This window comes from Lepidochelys olivacea (genome assembly GCF_965140295.1).
Source record: "Lepidochelys olivacea isolate rLepOli2 genome assembly, chromosome: 5".
Taxonomy (NCBI): domain Eukaryota; kingdom Metazoa; phylum Chordata; order Testudines; family Cheloniidae; genus Lepidochelys; species Lepidochelys olivacea.
The window spans coordinates 90,498,980-90,522,760 of record NC_140415.1 but is presented as its reverse complement, the minus strand read 5'-3'; the positions used below and the strand labels follow the sequence as shown (position 1 = coordinate 90,522,760).

Sequence of the window (23,781 nt, the reverse complement as noted above, 5' to 3'; positions counted from 1 at the left end):
ATCACTGACAATTTTTAAATCAAGATTGGATGTTTTTCTAAAAGATCTGCTGTACAATTCATTTTAGGGATGTTCTATGGCCTATGTTATGCCAGAGGTCAGACTAGATGATCACAGTGGTCCCTTCTGGCCTTGGAATCTATGGAACTGGCTGAGGGCTACGGTCTGCCAGAGGCTCTTGATAGGAGGTGTGACAAAGTTCCTGCTCTACCTTGGTGGGTCTTGCACTTATTGGTGGATTTGCTCGCCTTGGAGCTTCACAGAAGCCCTCAGCTTGGCCATTTTTCTGAATTCACAGTCCAGGTCAACTCCTCCTGTGTCTGACCAGGAGTTGGGAGGATTTTGGGGGAACCCAGGCCCACCCTCTACTCCAGGTTCTAGCCCAGGGCCCTGTGGAATGCAGCAGTCTAGAGTGCCTCCTGGAACAGCTGTGTGACAGCTACAACTCCCTGGGCTACTTCCCCATGGCCTCCTCCCAACACCTTCTTTATCCTCACCACAGGACCTTCCTTCTGGTGTCTGATAATGCTTGTATACCTCAGTCCTCCAACAGTCCGCATTCTCACTCTCAGCTCCTAATGCCTCTTGCTCCCAGCTCCTCACACCACAAACTGGTGTGAGCTCCTTTTTAAAACCCAGGTGCCCTGGTTAGCCTGCCTTAATTGATTCTAGCAGCTTCTTGATTGGCTGCAGGTGTTCTAATCAGCCTGTCTTAATTGTCTCCAGAAGGTTCCTGATTGTTTTTTGTGATGACACCTGTTTAGTAGGAACTTGAACGAGACCTTTAATCACAGTCCTGAGGTCCTCATTTAGCTTTAACTCATTCCTGACTCAGCCAAACAAACTCCCATGGATTGGAATGGTATTTCATTAGTTTGAGTAGAAGCTGAACAACAACTTAAGGATTTCGCCCTAGCTAGGGTTGGTCAAAAATTTACTTTTAAAATTGTTTTTCAATAGAAAATAGGGGTTTTGACTGTAACAGGGCCCTTACCCAGGGAAAAGGGACCTACTTAGCCTGCTCTCCTACTGCTGCCCTCTGGCCTGGGCTTTTCTTGCTTTTTGCCCCTGCTTCGGCTTCCCCCCCCCCACCAGGCCAGACGCACTCCCCCTTTCTTTTCTTTTGTTGTTTTTTTTTCTTTCTCTGCTGTTGCTAGAGTGCTGGCTGGCTGCTGGCTGGCTGTTAGCCCCCCGCCTGCCCTTGGACGCTGCTGCTGCTCCAGCTGAAACCTCCCCCCCCTCCCCAGAGAGGGGGGCCTGCTGACCCGCTCCCCGGAGGGGGGGGAGTGGAAGGACCCAGCCCCCAGACCCAGCTGCTTGCTGTTTGTTTGTGGATCTGTCTCTGGCTGAGAAAATTTCTTATCACCTGCTCTGGCATCCCTGGAATGTTGGAGCTGCGAAAAAGAAAGCCTGGACAAGGAAGGGAAACAGAGGTCTACCGGAGGAACACCTCCCGGGGAATCTACAAATCGCCGTGGAGGGGGCTCAAGACTGAGTAACTTTCGAACGGTGCTCTCGTGTGTGGGGAGGCCTTGACTGTGTCATGACTATGTTTGTGGGGACACAGGGGGTGTGGCACGGAGATGCCCCCCGATCCATCTGTGTCCCCCCCTCTCCCACACTACTATCCTCATCACTGCCCACTCCATCGTCATTGCTGGCTGTTTAACATCTGCCTCTGGACTTAGCTGCTCGCCCTGATTCCACTGTGTGGGCCAGAAGCACCAGCCAACCAAACAGGACTCTCTGGACAAGCATACGGTGGTTCATGTGCCCCCCACCCCCGAACTGCCCATTCCACAGTCTGTCCCTTTTTACCTGACCCCAACTCCAGTTAATCACCTGCCACTGCCCCCGCTGGGGCATCGGCAATGGAGGGCACCGGGGTGACCTCTGCCGCTGCTATGCCCACCGCCTCCCCAGACTCTAGGGGAGCCCCCCCAGCCGGCGGGAAAGGCCAGGGCAAGAAGAAGGGGAAGGGCCCCGCTAAAACCACCAGGCCCTCCGTGGCAGGGGCCACCCCCACTGCTGCAGCCCCACCACCGACCACGGTGTCCCTCCTTGCTGCCCCCTCCACCGACTCTGCGGGTGTCCCTCCCTCAGCCCCCAGGACGTATGCCCGGACGGCGGCAGCCCCCCCCGCCTGTCGCCTCATCATCTCTCCCGCCCACCGCCTCCGCCACCATCAACAGCAGCCGGGGCCCCTTCCCCACCATGACAAGGAAGCACGGTGTCCGATGCCTCCTGATGCCCACCTCGCCCCACGTGGAGACCTACGTGTGGGCATTGGCGAGGGTGGTGGGGCCCTCGGCCTTTGTGGCGGCCTCCAAAATGTATGGGAATGTCGTCATCTTCTTAGCATTGGAGGCTGCCGCCCAGGAGGCAGTGGAGAGGGGCCTGGTGGTGGGGGGGTGTTTGTCCCCCTAGAGCCGCTGGAGGACCTGGGCGTCTGCCTGGTCCTGACCTCTGTGCCTTCTTTTCTCCCCAATGCTGCCCTGTTACCCACCCTTTCCACCCTGGGGAAACCTGTTTCTGTTATCAGCCCTCTCCCATTGGGCTGCAAGGACCCCACCCTTCCTCACATCTTTTCCTTCTGCCGGCAAGTGCAACTTTTACTGCCGTCGGTGGCGCGTGATGGAGTGGCGCTCGAAGGGTCCTTCCTAGTCCCCCACCAGGGGGCCCGTTACCTGGTGTACTTTTCCACGGGGGAAGCCCGGTGCTACCTCTGCTAGGCGTCGGGGCATGTCCGGAGGGACTGCCCCTTAGCCCGGCAAGGAGGGGCACCTGGGATCCCCGAGACCCGGCAGGACATCGGCCCCGTCATTGCCGATGCCCCTGGCCGCCCGATACCCGAACCTGCCCCCCCTCCTCTTCGGACCACCACTTCTCCCGCTCAGGCCCAAGGGGCACCTCCCCTACAACACCCAGATGAGCGGGAGAGCCCCACCCTCACTGCTGACAATCAGGCAGGGCCTATGGAGGAGGGTGTGGCAGAGATACCACCAGGCATAGGAGAGACCCTGCCCCACCGTCCCCCTGCCCAAGCCCCTGCCATCGCCTTTACCCTCTGATACGACCCCTGCTAACCAGCCCCGAGATGATGCCATGGAGGGCTGGGCCCTAGTCCAGTGGAAGCGAGGCAAGTGGAAGGCTCGAGCTCCGCCTCATCTACCCGAGGTGGAGGCCCCCCGGAAGACCAGGAAGGGGGGCACCGATGCCGAACCTTCCGCTTTGCCCACGAGTGCATCCCATCCACCGGTGTCAGCCAGGAAAGACGTGGTAGCACCGGAAGGTAGTGTCTCCCCTCCACGGGAGATCCTGCCCTCCAAGACCCTTGAGGAAGCCCCTTCTGTCCTGACACTATCCGAAGCCCCCATGAACCCCGAGGCAACCGTCGTGGCGATTGCCAGCGGGGAAAACCCCGGGGCGACGGGAAGTGTCCTCTCCTCCATGTTCGAGGAGATCGAGGCCCTAGATCTGACCCCGGTCGCCCAGGGGGAGGATGACCTTTTGCAAGCACACCCCGATTTGGGCAACCTTACTCCACCCCTCTTTTCCCCATGCTCCCTCCCCCTAACTGCTGTTTCTGCTTCCACCTCTGAGGAGCCCCTGGACTATTCCATCAACCCAGCCGCTGATGGCACCCTGCTGACGACAACCGAGCCTGCTCAGGTGACAGCCAGCGCCACGCGGCCGGGACATGAGCCGCCAGGGGCACCCCCCATTGGTGTGGAGCAATCAATTTCCTTTCCGGGTGAGGGCCTAACAGAAAATAATCCACCTCCTGATGCTGTAGCCGCTAAATCCACCATAAAGCCCGCGCCCGGTATTACTGAGAGCTCCCTCCCTACCCCCTTAATCCTTGAGCCTTATCGGGAGGCGCCACTGTCCAGCTGCTTGCCTCCCGAAACCCAGAACCTCGCCTCTGCCCCTGCCCCTACCCCTATCCAGTCTACCTCCTGCAATGTTTTCGCCGCCCCCAGGGCTGTCTCCTTCCCTTTTCCAACCAATGACCCCCAGGGAGCGGCCTTTGTGTTCTCCTGCCCTGACCCATTAGGGGCTGCTATTTTCCCTCCACCGTCCCCTATCGCCCCAGGGCTTGAGGCGGGCCTAGAAGCTCCAGCCCATCAGGCACCCTGTTGGGGGTCAGCACCCTGCTTGCCCGTTTTAGTGGGCCACGGGGCTGCACCAAGAACCCTACCAGGGAACAACTGGGAAACCGTAACCCCACCCCCCCCATGAGCTGCAAGGAGAGCTGCGGAAGTTTTTAGAGGATGTCCGTGGCTCCCACAACAAGGTACAGCTTGCTCTCCAGCGATGGGGGGATTTTTTTCAAATCCTCCGGGCCACAAGGGCCCTCTTGGGGGAAGGTAAAGGGACGGGGAAGCAGGATGCCACGGCCTACTGGCGGGTCCGCGTCTTCCGTGACCAATTACTCACCTATGGGATGGGCAGGGACTGTCGCACGGCCCGTTGGGGGATGCGAGCGTTCCTGCCAGTGAGGATCCCCCCAGGCCCTCCCCATGATACCTCTCACCATCACAACGTTGAAAACCTGGGGTTGTAGGATGGCTCTCCGCAGGTCCCAGGTGCTCTCCTTCCTTCGGGAGGGAGGGTACTCTGTGATTTTCCTGCAGGAGACCCATACGGATCCGACCGCCAAAGATAGTTGGCGGCTGGAGTGGCGGGACAGGGTCTACTTTAGCCATTCCACTATTCGGCAGGCTGGAGTGGCGACCCTGTTCTCCCCTGACCTACGGCCCGAGGTGCTAGGGGTCGCCGAGGCCGTGCTGGGTCGCCTGCTGCATCTCCAGGTCCATATAGAGGGGCTCGTGGTTAACCTCGTTAATGTCTATGCCCCGACATCGGGCCCGGAGCGGCTGCAATTCTATCAGCAGGTGTTCACCTCCCTCGGCACCTTAGATTTTCACGAGTGCCTGGTCCTGGGAGGGGATTTTAATACCACCCTCGAGGAGCAAGACCACTCGGGGACTGAGCAGTGCCCGGCCGCCGTGGACACCCTCTGGGAGATAGTTGAACATCACTCCCTAGCGGACATCTGGCATGACCACCACCCGGATGACACTTCCATGTTCACCTTTGTCCGGGTGGAAGCCCATCGGTCAAGCCACTCCCGGTTGGACTGCATTTATCTATCACACTTCCATCTCTCATGAGCAGAGAGGCCGGAGCCGGCCTATTTGCATTTTAACAACAGCCTGTTGGAGGATGAGGGCTTCGTGACATACTTCGTGACATACTTCCGGGAACTCTGGATGGCCCGGCGAGGGCAGCGGTGTGCCTTTCCCTCGGCATGACAATGGTGGGACCTGGGGAAGGTGCACGCCCAGCTTTTCTGCCGCAACTACACCCAGGGCACCAGCGGACGGAGAAATGTGGCAATAGAGCAGTTGGAACGGGAGGTCTTAGAGCTGGAGAGGCGTCTGGCCGCCAACCCCGAAGACCCGCTCCTCTGCAGAGCATGCCGGGAGAAGCGGGAGGAGCTCCGGACCCTCGAGGATTATCGGGCCCGGGGCACCTTTGTTAGATCCCGCTTCTGCCTCCTTCGGGAGATGGATCGCGGCTCCCACTTCTTCTATGCCCTGGAGAAAATGAGGGGGGCCAAGAAACATGTCACCTGCCTCCTGGCAGAAGACGGCACGGAACCGGCGGAGATGTGCGGGAGGGCCCGAGCCTTCTACGCAAGTCTTTTCTCCCCGGATCCGACTGACCCTAGCACTTGCAGAGTGCTTTGGGAGGAGCTCCCTACGGTCAGCGCGAGTGACCGAGACCGGTTAGAGCTTCCTTTCACTCTGGCCGAGTTCTCGGAAGCCCTCCGTTGTATGCCCACTAATAAGTCTCCAGGCATGGACAGGCTGACCGTGGAGTTCGACCGCGTGTTTTAGGACGTCCTCGGCCCAGACCTAGTCACTGTCTGGGCCGAGTCTCTGCAGAGCGGGTTCCTCCTTCTCTCGTGCAGGTGAGCTGTGCTCGCCTTATTGTCGAAGAAGGGGGACCTCCGTGATTTACGAAATTGGCGTCCCGTCTTGCCCCTCAGCACAGACTACAAAATCATAGTGAAAGTAATCTCGCTGTGGCTAGGGTCTGTGCTGGCGGATGTGATCCACCCAGACCAGACCAGACCTACACCGTCCTGGACTGTAGTATCTTTGATAACCTATTTCTGGTTCGGGACCTTTCGGAACTCGGGTGTAGAGACGGTCTGTCGTTCGCCCTCCTGTCCCTAGATCAGAAGAAGGCATTCGATAGGGTGGACCACAGGTACCTCCTGAGCACTCTGCGAGCGTTTGGCTTTGGACCCCAGTTTGTGGGTTTTCTCTGGGTGCTGTATGCTTCCACAGAGTGTCTGGTTAAGCTCAACTGGACCCTGACCGAACCAGTCAGCTTCAGGCGAGGAGTACGGCAGGGGTGCCCCCCTCTCAGGCCAGCTGTATGCTCTGGCGATCGAGCCCTTCCTCTGTCTCCTCCGCAGGAGGTTGACAGGGTTGGTGCTGCGGGAGCTGGAGCTGTGGCTGGCCTGTTGGTGTACGCTGATGACGTGCTCCTCATGATCCAGGACCCCGGCGACTTGGCGCAGGTGGAGGCTTGCCAGGCCATCTATTCGGCAGCCTCCTCCGCCCGGGTCAACTGGGTCAAGAGCTCTGGCTTGGCGGTAGGAGACTGGCGGCAGGCAAGCTCCCTCCCACCTGTGCTTCAGACCATCCGGTGGAGCGCGGGTCCACTGCTCTACCTCGGCATTTACCTTTCTGCCACGCATCCCTCTCCACCGGAGAACTGGGAAAATTTAGAGGGCGGGGTGATAGAGCGGTTCCGGAAATGGACGGGACTACTCCAATGTCTCTCCCTCCGAGGGAGAGCATTGGTGCTTAATCAACTAGTCCTGTCCATGCTCTGGTACCGGCTCAACACCCTGGTCCCGGCCCCGGGTTTCCTGACCAACCTCCGGACATCGATTCTGGGGTTCTTTTGGTCAGGAATGCACTGGGCCCCTGTAGGGGTCCTTCATCTACCCCTGAAGGAAGGGGGACAGGGCCTGAAGTGTCTACACACTCAGGTCCGTGTCTTCTGCCTCCAGGCCCTACAGAGGCTTCTCTATGGTGCAGGCAGTTCGGCATGGAGCACACTGGCGCACGCCATCCTGCGCCACATCCAAGGGCTCCGATATGACCGGCAGCTCTTTTATCTCCATCCGGGACGTCTTCCGCGAGACCTCTCTGGGCTGCCGGTCTTCTACCAGGACCTTCTCCGGACTTGGAAACTGTTTTTAACCACCAGGTCTGTGGCGGCCACCGACGGGGTAGATCTCCTCACGGAGCCCCTGCTACACAACCCCCAGCTCCGTGTGCAGGTGGCGGAGTCCTGCTTGGTGCGCCAGAGCTTGATCCTGGCAGAAGTCACAAGAGTCGGAGACCTCCTGGACTACGACTGGGGAGACTGGCTGGATCCCCAATGCTCGCCCGGCGCATGGGGCTCTCCAGACCTCATACCCCTCGGTGCGTGCTTCAGGAGGTGAAGGCCGCTTTGCCGCCCGCTGCTCAAGCTTACCTCAACCGGGTCCTGCTCGAGGGCACGCCCCGCCCACCCTCTATCCCAGGCCCACCGGACTTTTTAATTGGACCCGTTTCCTGCAGATCCAATCGACCCCCCGCACGCCTTCACTGCGAGCCGGCTGCATGAGCTGCAGCCGGTATGCTTCCAAACCGCGCCAAGGAAACATCTATACACGCTCGTGCTCCACACCCTTCACACCCTCACCCTAGTGTCCTGCCCCAACATAAAGTGGCGAGACCTTCTGCCACCTTTGGAGGGTGAGCAGCCCCGGTGGGCCAGCCTATATTCCACCTTGGTTCCAAGGCCCATCAGGGACATCAGTTGGCGGCTCCTTCACGGAGCTGTGAGCACGGGCACGTACTTGGTGCAGTTCACCCCCATCCCAGATACTTGTCCCTTTTGTGGTGTGAGGGAAACCCTGGCGCACGTATATCTGGAGTGCGCCAGGTTGCAGCCCCTGTTCCAGCTCCTCACAAATCTCCTATTACGTTTTTGGTTGCATTTTTCCCCTCACCTTTTTATTTATGCACTCCCCCATCCGTGGCCTCACAAAGTCGCGGGATCTCCTAGTTAACCTCCTCCTGGCCCTGGCTAAAACAGCCATCTATAAAACCAGAGAGAGGAGGTTGGCCAATGGAGTTTCCTGTGACTGTGGGGCCATTTTCTGATCCTCGGTCCGTTCACGTATCTGGGCGGAGTTCCTCTGGGCCGCATCCACCGACTCCCATGATGCTTTTGAGGAGCGGTGGGTGCTGTCCGAGGTTCTCTGCTCGGTGTCCCCGTCCGGGTCCCTTTGTCTGACCCTTTGATTGGGGGAGAGAGTAAGGGACCCCAGCCCCAGCCATTGCTCCTGCGGACACCACCACCCTAAAGGGGTCCTTTCACATGTGGCTGCACGTGACACACCCCCCCCCGGATTGTCCACCCCACAGCCTGCCCCTCTTGTTGGGTGCTTTCAGAAGAGGGAATTGTTGGTGATGCTCGGGCGTGGCCCCAGGTAACTTGAGGGGGTGGCAGACTTTGAGAGTCAATGAAGCCCCCTTGCTCTGGGCCACCAGGTAACTTGGAAGGGTGGAAGACCACGAGAGTCGAGGAAGCCCCCCTCTCTGGCCCGGGCAAGCTTGAACACTTTCCTCCCCTGAAGCTAATGAGAAAACAATTGTGATTGGTTGCTGTGTTACACATTGCATATGCTGCTGTTTTTACTTTGTAAGTGTGTTATGCAAATAAAAATATCTTTTGCTTTTAAAAAAAAATTACTCTCCTATAGCCATCTGGCCTGACCCTGTCATAGAGGATAGATCTGACCTGGATGATTGGGGCCCAAGAGCAGGCAGTTAGGTAGTGAGACAGGCAGTTGCCACTGGGAGCCTTCCAGTAAGGAGGGAGGATGAAGGCCCAGAGGGACCGAAGACTCTTGTTTTTGTTTTGATATTTTTCAACTTGGACTTAGGGACTCTGTTATCCTGGAAGGAATTGAATGCTTTATAGCATGTTGGTTGGAGGGCCAACCTGCTTCTACAGTAGGAGTAGACCGAAGATCATTGTCGGGAAACTGAAGCAGAAGTGCCTCAACACCAGGTCTTACTGAGGGGATAGTGAGTCTGCTTTCTATGGAAATTTTGGACTTTGTTGAAAAACTAAGCACCCCAAACCTGAAAAGCTTGTGCCCTATGATGTGTTGTTGTGGCTGAGCAAGAGGGGAGACCATTGTGTATCAGAGGCGATGTAGTTCATCCAGGTTCACCCAACTAATAGTGAAGAATGGAGGCATGAAGCACTCAAACAACAACTCTCATGAGAACCAGAGCAGTATTTTCTAATAAAAATTTTTGGTTTTCAGCTAAATGTTTTTGACGGAAAACTTTTGGATTTTTGGCTGAAAATCTTCAGTTTTTGATTTTTTTGCCATTCCCTGCACTGCCCCATTTTCTGACCAGTTCTACACTGGTGAAATATAGCAACTGTTTAAAAATATGTAGCAATCTGACAATTATTTACAGAAAGAAATGAAATCCCCTTAAGTAAGGGTGTGTGTGTGTGGTGGTTGTGGTGGTGGGTTATGGGATTTTTTTGCTTGGTGGATTGTTCTCAAATAAGAACAGACAGAATTAGCTACTTGGCATATTATTCTCAATACCGAGACACAGCACCTTAATAGCTTCTGAGGACCTAAGACATCGTGTATGTTGTAATTTCCTATGAATGCATTCACATGTAGTCACATATTATGGACCCATGACAAAGAATTCATTTACCCTATTTGGTATGTAATAGCTAATTATGATTCAGTGCAGAGCAGCTCATTCAGAAAGATTACAGTGTACATAATGAATGCAAATTAATCAGAGTGCACATTTTAGATCCTTAATACTGACTATATGCTGCTAACTCTCTCCTAAATAATCTTTTTCCAAAAGCAGCTAGCTTGCCATGAACAGCATGTTTTTTTATGCTTTCACACCTTAAAACTTTCTGTTCTAAAATTGTATGCCTAGGGCGTGCGCACATCTCAACATCAAAGCAGTAATTGTCCACTATAGATTACTTTGAAATTAAATCTAAAAAATACATTTTATGTACAGATTGCAAACAATATTGTGAATGCCTAGCTTTCCTATACTCTCTTCCTTCCCCCACATTAAAAATGGCCAGGTGTGTGTGTGTGTTTGACCTGTGGGGGCCCCCCCCTCAAAAGGCTTCTCATTCAGACCTTATATCCCTGGTGTTTATGTAAATAAATCTTATTTGGAAGACTGTTTTCAAATACAGTATATTTATGTAAGATGATTGTTGCAGACCCATCACTAATGAATGCTTCCTCTCCCATCCACCTCCTAATAGTTCTGGATGAGAAACTAAACAATGATGGGCTATTCTGAAAAAAACAAAGGAACTTCTCCCCAGGGAAATGGACGCTGTCCAGAATTCAGCTTGTTTTTCAATTCTTGTTCATGTCTGTGCTCTGAACAACCGAAGTGGGAAAGAAAGTTCCAGTGTCAAACAAACTTCCACAAAGAAATGCAGATCTGTTCAAAGGTAAAAATAAAACGCTGGAAATGATGAGGTTATTTTTTTGGCTTTTTAAGTCTGTAGAATAGTTCTGCCCTAGAGAAGTACAATCAAAAGTGAACCAGTGAATTAAAACAGACAGCAGAAGCCTGATAACAACCTTTGAGTGTTTTCCTTTCTTTTCCTTCAACATATTTTGGCTATGGTATAGGGGATGTTTTAGCATAGGCTTCAAAATATCTGACTTCATAGAATCAAAGGTTTAAACTCTGGAAAAATCAGTTCAGCACTTCATTGTTTTGGTTTTATTTTAATAAGTTTCATGAGGTTTTAATGTATCTTTCAGAATATACTATACAAACTGAGTTTGAAATTTTTGTCATAAGTGACTTGCCCAAAGCCCGGGGGCGAGGGGGTGTCACTAAAAGAGCTGGGATTAGATTTTAGAGAATCCTGGTTCTCAGTCTTGCGTTCAGACTACTAAACTATGCCTCTCTTAGTAAAGCTCAATAATTAGCATCTGCTGCCCTTTCCCCCTCTCTTTACCTCTCCTCTAATGGGGAAAAATGACATGCACTGTTAACCTGATGGATAGTGAGAGAACTTGTCTGGAGATCTTGACAATATTACAAAAAAAGCAGTGGAATGTCAGAGGACAGCTGTAGTGTGAGAACTGTGGGGTGTAGACTCATGCAGGCTCTGAGGGGGTCAGGGGAGAAGAGATTGATTAGGCTGCTATGTTTCCCGAAAAATAATATTTTTCAGTTATGTTAAAAAGTGGGTTAAGCCACCACACTCCCAGGAGTTCAAATATTACAACAACATCAGTTGTTATCTCTTAACAAACATACTACTTAACCTACACAGTGTCTCAACAGCATCTGACAGCTAAGGCCCTGGAAGTCAGCTTTAAAGGCACCTGATCTTTTGATTTAATCCAGATGGTCCACCCACCTATCCACGCTTTGCTTCCTTAAAGCTTTTTCGTTTTGTTTATTTCTAAAACTCCACCAAAACAATATTCCTGCTGGTGAAAGGAGATTCAAGGGGAAGCAAGAGGATACCAGCATCATCCATTTATGAAGAGAAAAGAATGCAAGCAAAACCAAGAAGAAAAATAGAGTAAACAAATAACATGTTTCTTCAAGAGACTGCAGTACTGCATTTTTGCTACCAAGTGGGGCTGTGTGAGACTATAAATTAGGAGTGCTGTGCTATCCTAGATTTGTTTACAAGATTCAAGGTGGTATCTTCCCATACTAAGTAGGCAGGTACTGTTAGTTTCCTCTGTTTCCTTGGATTCAAAAGAGACCCACAATGGTGGTAGTGTTGTCAACTTTCTAATTGCATAAAACCAAATACCCTAGCCCCACCCCTTCCCCAAGGCCCTGCCCCCCACTCACTACATTCCTCCTCCCTTGGTGGCTTGCTCTCCCACACCCTCACTCACTTTCACTGGCCTGGGGCATGGAGTAGGGGTGCGGGAGGGGTGAGGGCTCTGGGTTGGGGCCAGAAATGAGGGGTTCACGGTGTGGGAGGGGGCTCTGGGCTGGGGCAGGGAGTTGGGGCACAGGAGGGGGTGAGGGATTTGGGGTGCTGGAGGGAACTCCAGGCTGGGGGGGTGGGGCCAAGGGATTTGGAGTGCAGGGGTAGGTGAGGGCTCCGGCTGGAGGTGCAGGCCCTGGGGTTGGGCTAGGGATGAGGGTTTGGGGTACGGGAGAGGGCTCAATCAGCTAGCATGTGGGGGAGGTGAGGGCTCCGGCTGTGGGTGAGGACTCTGGGATGGGGCCAAGGATGAGGGGTTCAGGGTGTGGGAGGGGGCTCTGCGCTGGGACAGGGGGTTGGGATGCAGGGGAGGTGAGGGCTCTGGGGATGGGGCCAGGGATGAGGGGTTTAGCGTGCGGGAGTGCAGAGCTGGTACTTGGGGCGGGGTCAGTGCATGGAGCCCCATGGCCCTCCGCCTAGGAGCCAGACCTCCTGGCTGTTTCCAGTGCACAGTGCAGTACCAGGACAGGTAGGAATATCCTGCCTTAGACCCGCAGCACCGCTGACCCAACTTTTTTAACGGCCCAGTCGGCGGTGCTGACTAGAGCCATCAGGGTCCCTTTTCAACTAGGTGTTCCAGTCTAAAACCAGACACCTGGCAACCCTAAATGGTAGTGGTCATTCTGTCTTTACCTTCAAGAAAGAGGTACTTCTTTAAAGAGAGTGCTCAAGATTCTAATGACTAGTGTTTCGTAGGAGAATCTGACCCTACAATTTGTTTCTTCTCAGCCTATCTCTTCCTTGCATCACTATATCAGATTTTAGGGACAGGGAATGAAAAAATTAGTGTACCGATCTGGCTCAAACCATTCAGAAAGCCCTCTACATACCTTAAGTCCTTCTCTTATCAGTGAATTGTTATCTCAAATGGAGTTGCCTCCAGCTCTTGAAATATACGGAGGAACCTTTTAAAAGACTATTTTTTAAATACAGCCCTGCTTCCAGAAATATTTGACATGGTTACCAAATCAACACTGCAGTTATTTTTACATAACATGAACAACAATTGTTAAACGCCAACGACATTTGAATTCTGAAGATTATTAAAGTCCCTCTTGTCAATATATAGAAGCATGTTCATCCTTCTTGTGTGCTTGTACAGAACACTATTCATAAGGGGGAAAGATGTGGTCAAAGACTGGACTAGAAGCCAGAAGCTCTAATTCCAGCTCTGACACTCACTTTCTCTGTGGCCTTGGCACATTACTTAGCCTATTTGATGGTTCATTGTTCGAAAGATGCTGTCTCAGTCTATTAAAGTTCTAACTAGCTTTATAGCTTCTTTCCTAAAAGGAAGTCACTTCACAGAAATGTTTGAACTCTGGAGTGCCTTTGGGATCCAGGTTCAGGCAGTGACATGATGAGAAAATCATTCATACAATCAGAAGGGACCCCATAAACTGCTCTGGTAACAGTTATGAATGGTCTTTTTAAGATGCCCTGATTTACTTCAAAATCCTTTCCATGGCAAAGATTATTTAAAGTTGTTTAAACTGTTTTCTTTCCTAGATAGGTTTTCAGTCACTTGGGAGAGCATTTCATCTTTTTTTTTCTTTCATAAATGTCTGTTGCTGCAGAATTGCAAACACTTTTTATTACTTGGTTATTCTGATTTAGCTAATGGCTTTGAAGAAGGGCACTTTAGTAAAAATACCATAAAATCCTCCCATCTGAGAGAGCTGCATATTTAGCTAATTTATCCTGCTAAACTAGCACCTCAGTGGAAAGGAAGATGCTAAATAAAAAAGCTGTCTGTGCATAAATAGCCTTTCTAGTACCTTTGTGTACAACATAGTTTTTTGTCTTTCAAGTGGGATTTGTTAAATTGTTCATGTAACCAAAGTAAGTGCACTTGATCCTGTGGGTGGAATTTTTATCCTTTGGTTACATCTAATCTTTTGAGGGACTGAAGTAATTTTGTGTTGAGTATTGTAGATTGGTCTTCATTAAGTAGTGATGTTTGCCCCTACATAGACTTTAATTCTAAAATGAGATGTCAGAAGGCACTCAGGTTTTGTTTGTTTATTTGTTTGAGAGAGAATGAGGAAAAATTGTAGAAAATGAATTGAAAACCTCATTGGTAAGTGGTTTTGAAAGGCCTTGCCATTACTTGGGGAAAAAAGGAGTATTAACTCCAATTAGCCATTGTAGTTTTCACACAAATTAGCAGCTGGACTTATATATAAGCTGGACTTATATATAAGAGGGAGCTTATTCTTGAACTCAGCCTGTAAACTTGTGAAGACTATAGACTTATAGAATCATAGAATATCAGGGTTGGAAGGGACCCCAGAAGGTCATCTAGTCCAACCCCCTGCTCAAAGCAGGACCAATTCCCAGTTAAATCATCCCAGCCAGGGCTTTGTCAAGCCTGACCTTAAAAACCTCTAAGGAAGGAGATTCTACCACCTCCCTAGGTAACGCATTCCAGTGTTTCACCACCCTCTTAGTGAAAAAGTTTTTCCTAATATCCAATCTAAACCTCCCCCACTGCAACTTGAGACCATTACTCCTCGTTCTGTCATCTGCTACCATTGAGAACAGTCTAGAGCCATCCTCTTTGGAACCCCCTTTCAGGTAGTTGAAAGCAGCTATCAAATCCCCCCTCATTCTTCTCTTCTGCAGGCTAAACAATCCCAGCTCCCTCAGCCTCTCCTCATAACTCATGTGTTCCAGTCCCCTAATCATTTTTGTTGCCCTTCGCTGGACTCTCTCCAATTTATCCACATCCTTCTTGAAGTGTGGGGCCCAAAACTGGACACAGTACTCCAGATGAGGCCTCACCAATGTCGAATAGAGGGGAACGATCACGTCCCTCGATCTGCTCGCTATGCCCCTACTTATACATCCCAAAATGCCATTGACCTTCTTGGCAACAAGGGCACACTGCTGACTCATATCCAGCTTCTCGTCCACTGTCACCCCTAGGTCCTTTTCTGCAGAACTGCTGCCTAGCCATTCGGTCCCTAGTCTGTAGCTGTGCATTGGGTTCTTCCGTCCTAAGTGCAGGACCCTGCACTTATCCTTATTGAACCTCATCAGATTCCTTTTGGCCCAATCTTCCAATTGGTCTAGGTACTTCCTTGTCTTCATTAGGATTTTACCTCCATTTGGCTAACTGGAGTTAAGAACACTCCCTTCCCCCCCCCCCCCCCCCCGCCACCCGCAGTGAAGGCAAGGTCAAAGAGGGTTCTACTAAATATTTGCAATATGGTGCTCACGGTTATAAATTCAATAGACACCACATAGTTATTCCTGTTCTAAATGTAAGAGGTAATCATGGCATCTTGCCTTCTGTTTTCTGAGCCTTTAGAATTCATGTTTTAAGCATTTCTTTGCAAACATGAGAGCTGTAAACTTAAAAAAGAAAGAGAGAACTGAGTGACTCGTGTAATCATATGATTCTGTGAGCTAAGGCTTTCATAAAAGCAACAAATATTGCAAGACTTGCAGTAAAATTGTGAGAACTGACATCATTCTAACTGTTGGCAAATGCTGGTAGTTAAATGGCTGCCACTCTATGTAGCTCCCTAGTGGGAAAACAAACATTGTGAGTTGTGGAGATGGACAGGAACCAATATTCCAAACCTGAACATGCCTTAACTTTAAGTAAGTTTGGTTCTGCACCTTGACACTGGGCTCTTGCTCATCTTTACATCCCGTCCCCACCCAAACCCCAGCACTCACTGAAGTGAGTAAATAGGATTGATGTAGCTAACCAATTGCCTTATAATTAGAAGCCACTTTTGTTTTAATTACTCTGTGTGATATAGAAGGAAGTGCTGTGGCCCAAGAATTTCATGTGGACAATTAAGTGTGCTTCTTCCTAAAAATTCAGCCCATTATTTGATATACACCTCTGCCCCAATATAACACGACCCAATATAACACAAATTCAGATATAACGCGGTAAAGCAGTGCTCTGGGGGGGACAGGGCTCCGTGCTCAGGCGGATCAAAGCAAGTTCGATATAACACGATTTCACCAATAACACGGTAAGATTTTTTGGCTCCAGAGGACAGCATTATATCGGGGTAGAGGTGTAAATATATCTTCATTGTATATTTATATCGCTGTCTCTTTAAAGCTCTGTTTATTTGAAAGACAGTGGGAATGAAAGTGGAGCGAGCTGATATATAGGAAATGTTTTGTTCTCACCGGGTGAATCATACGCGAGCTGATATATAGGAAATGTTTTGTTCTCACTGGGTGAATCATACTGTGTGTTTTGTTCATCAACGTACCTTCTTGTAGATAGCAAATATCGTTCCTATTGATGCCAAGCAATCTATATTGGAAGAACCATCTAGTGGATCAAAGCACACCACATATTTACCCTAAAAAGAGAGATAAGAGGAGCATTAAATATGTTGACTTGCTGTATCTTTCTCCTTTGTTTGGTAAACACCATCTTTTTCTTACTACATTTAGATAACCAAATGCCTTTGACAAATCCAGACCAAATGTACAGTTGTAGTCTGTATAGCACATCACCGAAATGCAGAGAGAGAAAGGGCTTGCCCAGACAGCTGACAGAGTAACTACACAAAAGATCAGGAGTGAGGAAAGGGCATAGTGTGAAAGCAAAGGAACTGAGCAGTTTTGTTCCAGACGTGTCTTGGTTTATTGAACAAATTTTGTTTCAATTGTATTGTGAGCAGAATGAATGGATTTATGAAGCGAGGCTTGAGGGTAAGAAGGCAGGAATGGCTGGCTTTTGGAGGAGTACTAATCGAAATCCTGAACTGAGAATTAGTGGGACTGCATGTTAAATTAATGAAGGAGATATCATAATAGAAGATAATTTCCATACATCTGGAATCCCAGTAAGTAGCCATTTGTCCTCTTAGGGTAGTTAATTTAGAGCCCAGTTCGGACACCCTTGCTCAAACTGAGTAGCACTTTACGCCTTATAGTGCTGGCTAAACATTCATGCAAACAAAAACAGGTCATGCCAATGTTCAGAAAAGGGTCAAAACATGATAAGATTGAATTGGGATCCCAATTTCACTAACATGCTCACAAATAATTATTCCCCCAGTTTTAATTATGAATCCTTTGCAAGGACTTCCTTACTTATTGAAAACTGCTCACCCAGTGTAACTAATCATTTAAGCAGTAGAATAATATGCAGATTCTCTGCTATTGCTTAGGAACTTGTGCCTTTTTGCTTTTTTACAGGTAACAGTCCCTAAACCCTCTTTTCAATACTTGGAGTAACAGCACCACCTGCTGCTAAATGAGAGAACACAGACATATGTACAGACCCTCTTGTCTTGTGGCGTGATAATGGCATCTTTATTCTCCTCTGAGACTAGGACACAGGTGCCATAGGAGGACTGTAGCATGTTAATAACCAGAGAATTGGATAGCACATCCAGCTTCTTCACTTCATCACCAGTCACGTTCACAGTTCCTGCTATTCCATACCTAAAGAAAAGAGGATGTGTACATGGCAGTGAAAACACTAAGAAACCTCAAAGCAAAAAGACAGGCCTAAATTTTGACATGAACATTAAGACTTCAGAAAAGTGGTGACCATGGCTTTTCCCTGCCAATCTCCACCGCCTCCCCACACCTCCCACATACATCCAAGTCTTTAAAATATCTCTGTAGATATCCATTCCTGGTGGTAAATGAAAATCTGCCCAAGAGAGGGAAAGATTGTGGCTTCAGTTCTGGGCTCTGCTGTGATCCTTTCATGGCTGTTCAGCCACTATAAAGTTACCTTAACTGACCTCTGAGGAATACCCCTGGCACCGGAATGGCCCTCCTCCAGCCTCAACCCCCGTCGTGCCCCGCCCCCCCTCCCCCGAGGCTCCAGCTGTAAGTGAGTGCTGGGGGAGGTGGCCAAAGGATGGAGGCTTGTTTGAGGAAGGAGAGTGTGTGGCCAGAGCCTATTCTGTGCCCCAGAGCAGCCCATAGGGAGCCATTCAGCATCTCCATAAATTAGACCAGCCAGTAAGGAGTCTTTAACTTACATCTGTGGCCGGACAGATCCCTGTCCAGGCCCCAAATTCAGAGCCTGACAGACCTCGTTGAGCTACCTCCCTCTCTGAACTGCACCTCAACATGAAGCTCTATGTATTGGACTAGATTAGACAGTGATGGCATTTCCATGATAAAACCCCTATTTTCAGAGAGTTAGTTAGAATTTTTTTTAAGGCAAAACTCTCAACTCGGAAAATAAATTTTTGATTTACTTTATCTGATTCAGAGACCAAGGAAAGCAAATAAGAGCCCCTGTGACAGCATTTTATTGCTCCCCTATAAAGCAAATACTTTTTTGATTTGTTTTAAAAAAAGGCAGGTAGCTAGTCCTCAAATGGACTATTCTCTCTCTCTCTCTCTCTCTCCTTAAAAAAAATGTTTTAAAAATCTAAGTGTTTTTCCCTGTTGGAGCTCTTGTTGGGGGAACTATGTTACCCCTCCCTCTGTGTCTCCCTCTCCAACTCCCTCAGGATAGCATGATGAGTGCTGTTTTTTAAATACAGTACTGACCAAGATTTTCAAAAATTAAGTTCTTGGGGTTCCTCAGTTTTTGGGTGCCCAGCTTGCTACCCACCCTCTGAAAATTGGGCTCCCTTAAGGTGCCTCAAGTAGGGCTCCTCCCCCTAAAAGATGCCTAAAATCACTAGTCATGCTCAGAAATCCTGGCCACTTATTTTTAAGCTATGTTTGTCTGGGTAACCTCACTGTTGACCATGGCCCTTAAACATAAGCAAGACCGCAGGGCACACTGTTATGGCTTCCCACAGGAAGATAAATGGGTGTATTCCTTGTGCACTCAACACTGACTAAAGTAACCAGGAGGTGCAAAGAATATGGCGTCAAGCCCAGCATATTTATTAAGAATTCTTCACTTGCCGTCCAAGTGATTTGATCTTGCTCCCATTGCTGAAGTCAGTAGGGTTTAACCAAATGTGCTGCATACTGTGCTTTTTAAAATCAGAATGAGCACATGTTGCAGTTGGTTTAGGCTTCCTTTATAGAAAACAGAAGTAGGCTTCATGTCAAATTTTATATCGGACCCTAGCCATAATTTTAAAGAGATCCCAAATGGCACGCAAATTAATCAGTTTGGTAATATCCCTCACTAATGTTTTCCACATGCAAGCGATTCTACTTCTTGTAATGACCCATATATACCACCAGATGGCTCCATTTTGCAGTCAATCAGTGACTGCACTTCAGCAAGAGTTGTTGATTCCTCATGGAAAACTTATAGTTTGAAGATTTTCAAAATTTATTTCCCCTTGTTTTTAGGTAAATTTGCTTGAAGACAGGAGTTTTGTTTGTTAAATATCTGTCTGTTCCTGCTGCTTATTTTGCTACCACAATAATGTTTGTTTCAGAGTAACAGCCGTGTTAGTCTGTATTTGCAAAAAGAAAAGGAGTACTTGTGGCACCTTAGAGACTAACCAATTTATTTGAGCATAAGCTTTCGTGAGCTACAGCTCACTTCATATGCATCTGATGAAGTGAGCTGTAGCTCACGAAAGCTTATGCTCAAATAAATTAGAGACTAACCAAGGTGCCACAAATACTCCTTTTCTTTTTGCGAATAATGTTTGTGACGACTTCAGTGGTTGCTGTGGAAATTACATCCGGGGCTGGGCGGGGGATTGTGAGGGGGAAGAGAGACACACATGGATTATTTCACTCATCACAGAAATGCATCCACCTCTGAGATGGAATGGAGCAGCTGTTTTAATGTGTATAGTATTGGGATGGGAAGTGATCCCATCAAACCTATGTCCTTCCTTTTGTCTCCTTTGCCTCCTTTTCCTTTTTCCCAAGAATATGGGGGCCTGCTGCTGTCATCTCCACTGCCCCAGAGTCCATCACTTTCTCCCTGATGGGTTCTTTTCCTGGCACTGATGCCCTCAAGGAGTGTACTAGAGCCGCCCTGGGGCATCTGCCATTGCACAGCAGCAACACCTGGCAAAGGAACTGCACCTATAACAATAAAAATATAACACGATAGGGAAGGAGCAGACCCCCTGAACTCACAGCATAGGATTGGAAGCTATGCCATCACAATGCATTGTTAGTGCCATGCTGAGGATTTCTGTGGAATTGGTTCAGCTCTCACTTGGTGGGAAGATTGCCACCAACAGAATCCACAGTGCTAATTCCTGCTGCACCTGGAAATATTCAGACTTTACAAAGGCCTGATATTAGTCAGGGAACAAGGGGTTGGAGCAGATAAATTCTTGTGAAACAAAGGTCATGTTTTCATGTGTTTGCCAACAGATGCTAAAGCTAATAAGCAGAGTTCCCTATCTCATTGCTTCACTCTTTGCTTATGTACAAAACATTACCACAGCTGTCGCTCTAAAGCACTTTGTCACTTGCAGCAGCTCTCTCTGTTGAGGGAAATAGTTGGAGACTCCCACAGCTGAGGGAAGGGAAATAATGACCCATGAAATATGAGTACAATGATTTCTAAATGGGGTATTTTAAAGTCTTTCATAGTGACATTTCACTATTAAGATTGTTGGGGCATGCTACAATGTGCTGCTATAATTCCCAGTATGTGGTTTTATTAAATGATTATGTATGACCTACAGATGAGACTTATTTAGTTGATATAAAGACAGTGCAGCTCAGTAGGCTCACAATTAGTTGCAGAGCCCAACAACTGACTTCAGATATGTATCCACTCCAAGATAATCTGCTCAGATTTCACATACGTAATGTATGATAAGTATTTTATTTTCAAAGAAACAAATGGCATTTGCCTCCTAACTGCCCTCTGTGTCTTTCAAAATCTTCTCCTTTGTTGGTGAATAGAAAACTTTAATATTTAAAAAGTTAACACTGACTTTTTGAAAGAAGCCACGCCATACCCTCTTATTTGGGAGAATTTGAAATGGCAGGCCTATTTAACTTCATCTGTCATTTAAAAAAAAAGTTTCTAGCCCTTTTTCATGTGAAGATAGCATTGAAAATATAAATTGATGTCAATCCTAGTGATTGATTTCAAACATATTGTCACTGACATTTCCTAAAGATCATGGTTCGTTGTATGACATGACTGATAATATCCATGGGACGTATGATTGCTGGATTATTTCCTGAAACTTTTGTTTTTCAAAAAGAGGCCTTCCTTCCTCAATATAATGGATGCTTCGATTCTGAGGGAGGAATTGTAATGCTGAAACATTAGTCATGTCTCTTTTAGGTTAAGAATAAATTCTGTTTCTTATCTATATAATATTATTTGCTATGTATTTTAGGGTTTTAAAACTTGGAATGCCACAAAAGTTCCGAATGCAATTTTTCCTTTGTCATGTCAGTGAAAACAGTTTGGCTTTATTTAATATCAACAAAAGAGAGAGAGGGGAAAATGGTCTAGTGGTTACAGCACAGGAGAGTCAAGGATCTATTTCTGGGTCTGCCACTGACTCACTGTGAGACCTTGGGCAAATTGCCTAACTGCTCTATGAATTATATTTCCCATCTGTAAAATGGGGATAATGATACCTTCCTCACATGGTGCTGTGATATTTGTCCTTTGCATTTCTACAGCGGTCCTTATTCAAGAATCTTAATTCATAGTTTGCAAAGTACTAGACATTCCTCTGCCATAGAGTATAGAGGAATAAACTGCTTAATGGAGTATTCTGCTACACATATAGCCACATCACTAACCCTTGGAATTAAGCGTACACACCATACATATATACAAGAATATATTTAAATTATACATTTTATTAGATTTCTCTTCCTGCCTCCAGCCTCTATTGACACGTTGCTACTGAAGGACCAGCATCAGTGTCTATTTTGAGCCAATGCATGAAAAACAGGTCAGTTCATTTCAGACCGTTCCAAGACAATCCTCAATTCCCATCTTCTAATAGATCAGAAGCCAAACGAGCTGGTTGTGTTTGCCCTTCACATAGGGCCACACACCACTTTCAGGTGACCTTGACACCCGGGGCTGGGGGGGTGGGATACACACAAGAAGGGAAGCATATGTCCTTCTCTTAGCGCTGTTGAATCGTTATATTGTTAGTAATGTAGTTATGGATATGGACATCAGCATTCCCAAGGTAAACCCTGATTTTCCACAGTTCAGACGCTAGCTGTGACAATATGTTTGGACGATAGCAGAAGATATCTAAGTGTGATAGTCTGCAAATTTTCTAAGACTTAAAAATACACCAGTTCCACCATTTTAAAAAAGATAACATGAATAGGACAGGAAATAATGGAACTAGGTTTCTGTTTTGCTTTCATCTGTTTTTAAACTGAAATTTTGCAGGACCACAGCTAGTCTCAGGTTACATTTCAGGAACAATTTTAAAATCCTCCATAAACACACTCCCCCTTCTGGCATATACATAATTTCCAACCTCTGCTAGATTTTGGGCTCAGAATTCACACCTTCAGTTACGTGGTTTAAAAGAGGCCTATTGAATTTAAAGGGTGAATTTTTGAAAAAAATCACAAAACTTTTGCCCTTTCCCCAGTCTTCATGTGGAGGCAAATCCCTCTCCTCCTTCTCCCTTCCCCCATATGTCTAAACAGGACTTACATGTGGGCGAGGCCTGCCTTTCTGACTGCAGAGGAGATGGCCTTCACGGCAGTCAGCATTGAGTTGAGCAGCTGGGTCAGCTCCCCTGTAGCGCCTTTAATACGTCGCCCCTTTTCCATAACGTATCGGGTAAGGGTTAACATATCCGTTTCGAAGGGACTTCTGTCTGACATCTTTGTTGGCAAATAAAGTTTTTATCTTTTTAGTTAGAACCAGTTGCTTTCCTGCAATGTTGCTTCTCCTCAGTAGCTGTTGTATTTTAAGGAGATGCCGTTGGCTTGTTTCCTAGACACGGTATATGAAACTGTTCTTGAGCCCATGTGATTTAAATGCTTGAAATAGCTGTGCAGAGTCTGCCTGTTCTGTAGATCTCCCAGGGTGCATAAAAGCAGCATGAGAAAGAGAAAAACTACCCCCTCCCCCTTCTCCTCCACATATTTAATCTAGTGATTTGCAGACATAATACTATAGTCCTATTGCATGGAGACCAGTGAAAGGTTATTAGTATAGATGTCTTGCTAGCAAGTCAGTTAAGTGCCATTCAGCAGATAGGTAGGGGAACTCTCTGTAACAAACTAGAATGAAATCTTGCCCCTGCTGACCATCTGAAAGATAAATCAGTTCACTTATTTGACATTCTCTTGACAAATTTCAAATGGAGAAAATATGCAACAGCGTTGTTGATACGCTAGTTCCTTACGCAGTAGACTCTGCTGCACGTCACACTGAGCACTCTGAATTCGGTACACTAGTGATCTCGCTTCCAGTACAACACAGACTAGGCAATTTAGCTGCGGGGTCAGTAGCTAAGTTTCAGTTTTTGAACGGGAAATTTTTCCCACAATGTTGTGGGGCTGGGCAGCAAAGATCAGTGCCAGGAGGCACCTGGTTTTTGCTGGCTATCCCACTTTGGTCTGCTTCTTCAGCTCCCTGGTCACAGAGGGCCTAGCTTTCAAAGGCATTCAGAGTCATAGCGCTAAAGGCCAGAAGGGGCCCCCAGACAGTCTATCACAGGCCACCACCACCATTCAGCACTTGCACAATGTGCAGGAAGTCAGTGGAAGTTGCATGGCCTCTCTTGGGGGCAGGAGGGCTGCAGAGTACTACAC

At 48.2% G+C, this 23,781-nt stretch overlaps 1 protein-coding gene across 1 annotated transcript in view; it reads right to left on the bottom strand.

Moving 5' to 3' along the window:
• LOC311520372 (fructose-1,6-bisphosphatase isozyme 2) overlaps positions 1-23,010 on the bottom strand; it is a 44,133-nt gene extending 21,123 nt beyond the window's left edge. Inside the window, exons 1-3 of the mRNA XM_084627773.1 lie at positions 22,673-23,010; positions 17,397-17,559; positions 16,374-16,466 (exon numbers count right to left, since the gene is read on the bottom strand). Coding sequence (XP_084483899.1) covers positions 16,374-16,466; positions 17,397-17,559; positions 22,673-22,845 — 429 coding nt within the window. The 5' untranslated portion in view covers positions 22,846-23,010. The remainder of the gene's footprint in view (positions 1-16,373; positions 16,467-17,396; positions 17,560-22,672) is intronic.
• Between the last annotated feature and the right edge of the window lie 771 nt (positions 23,011-23,781).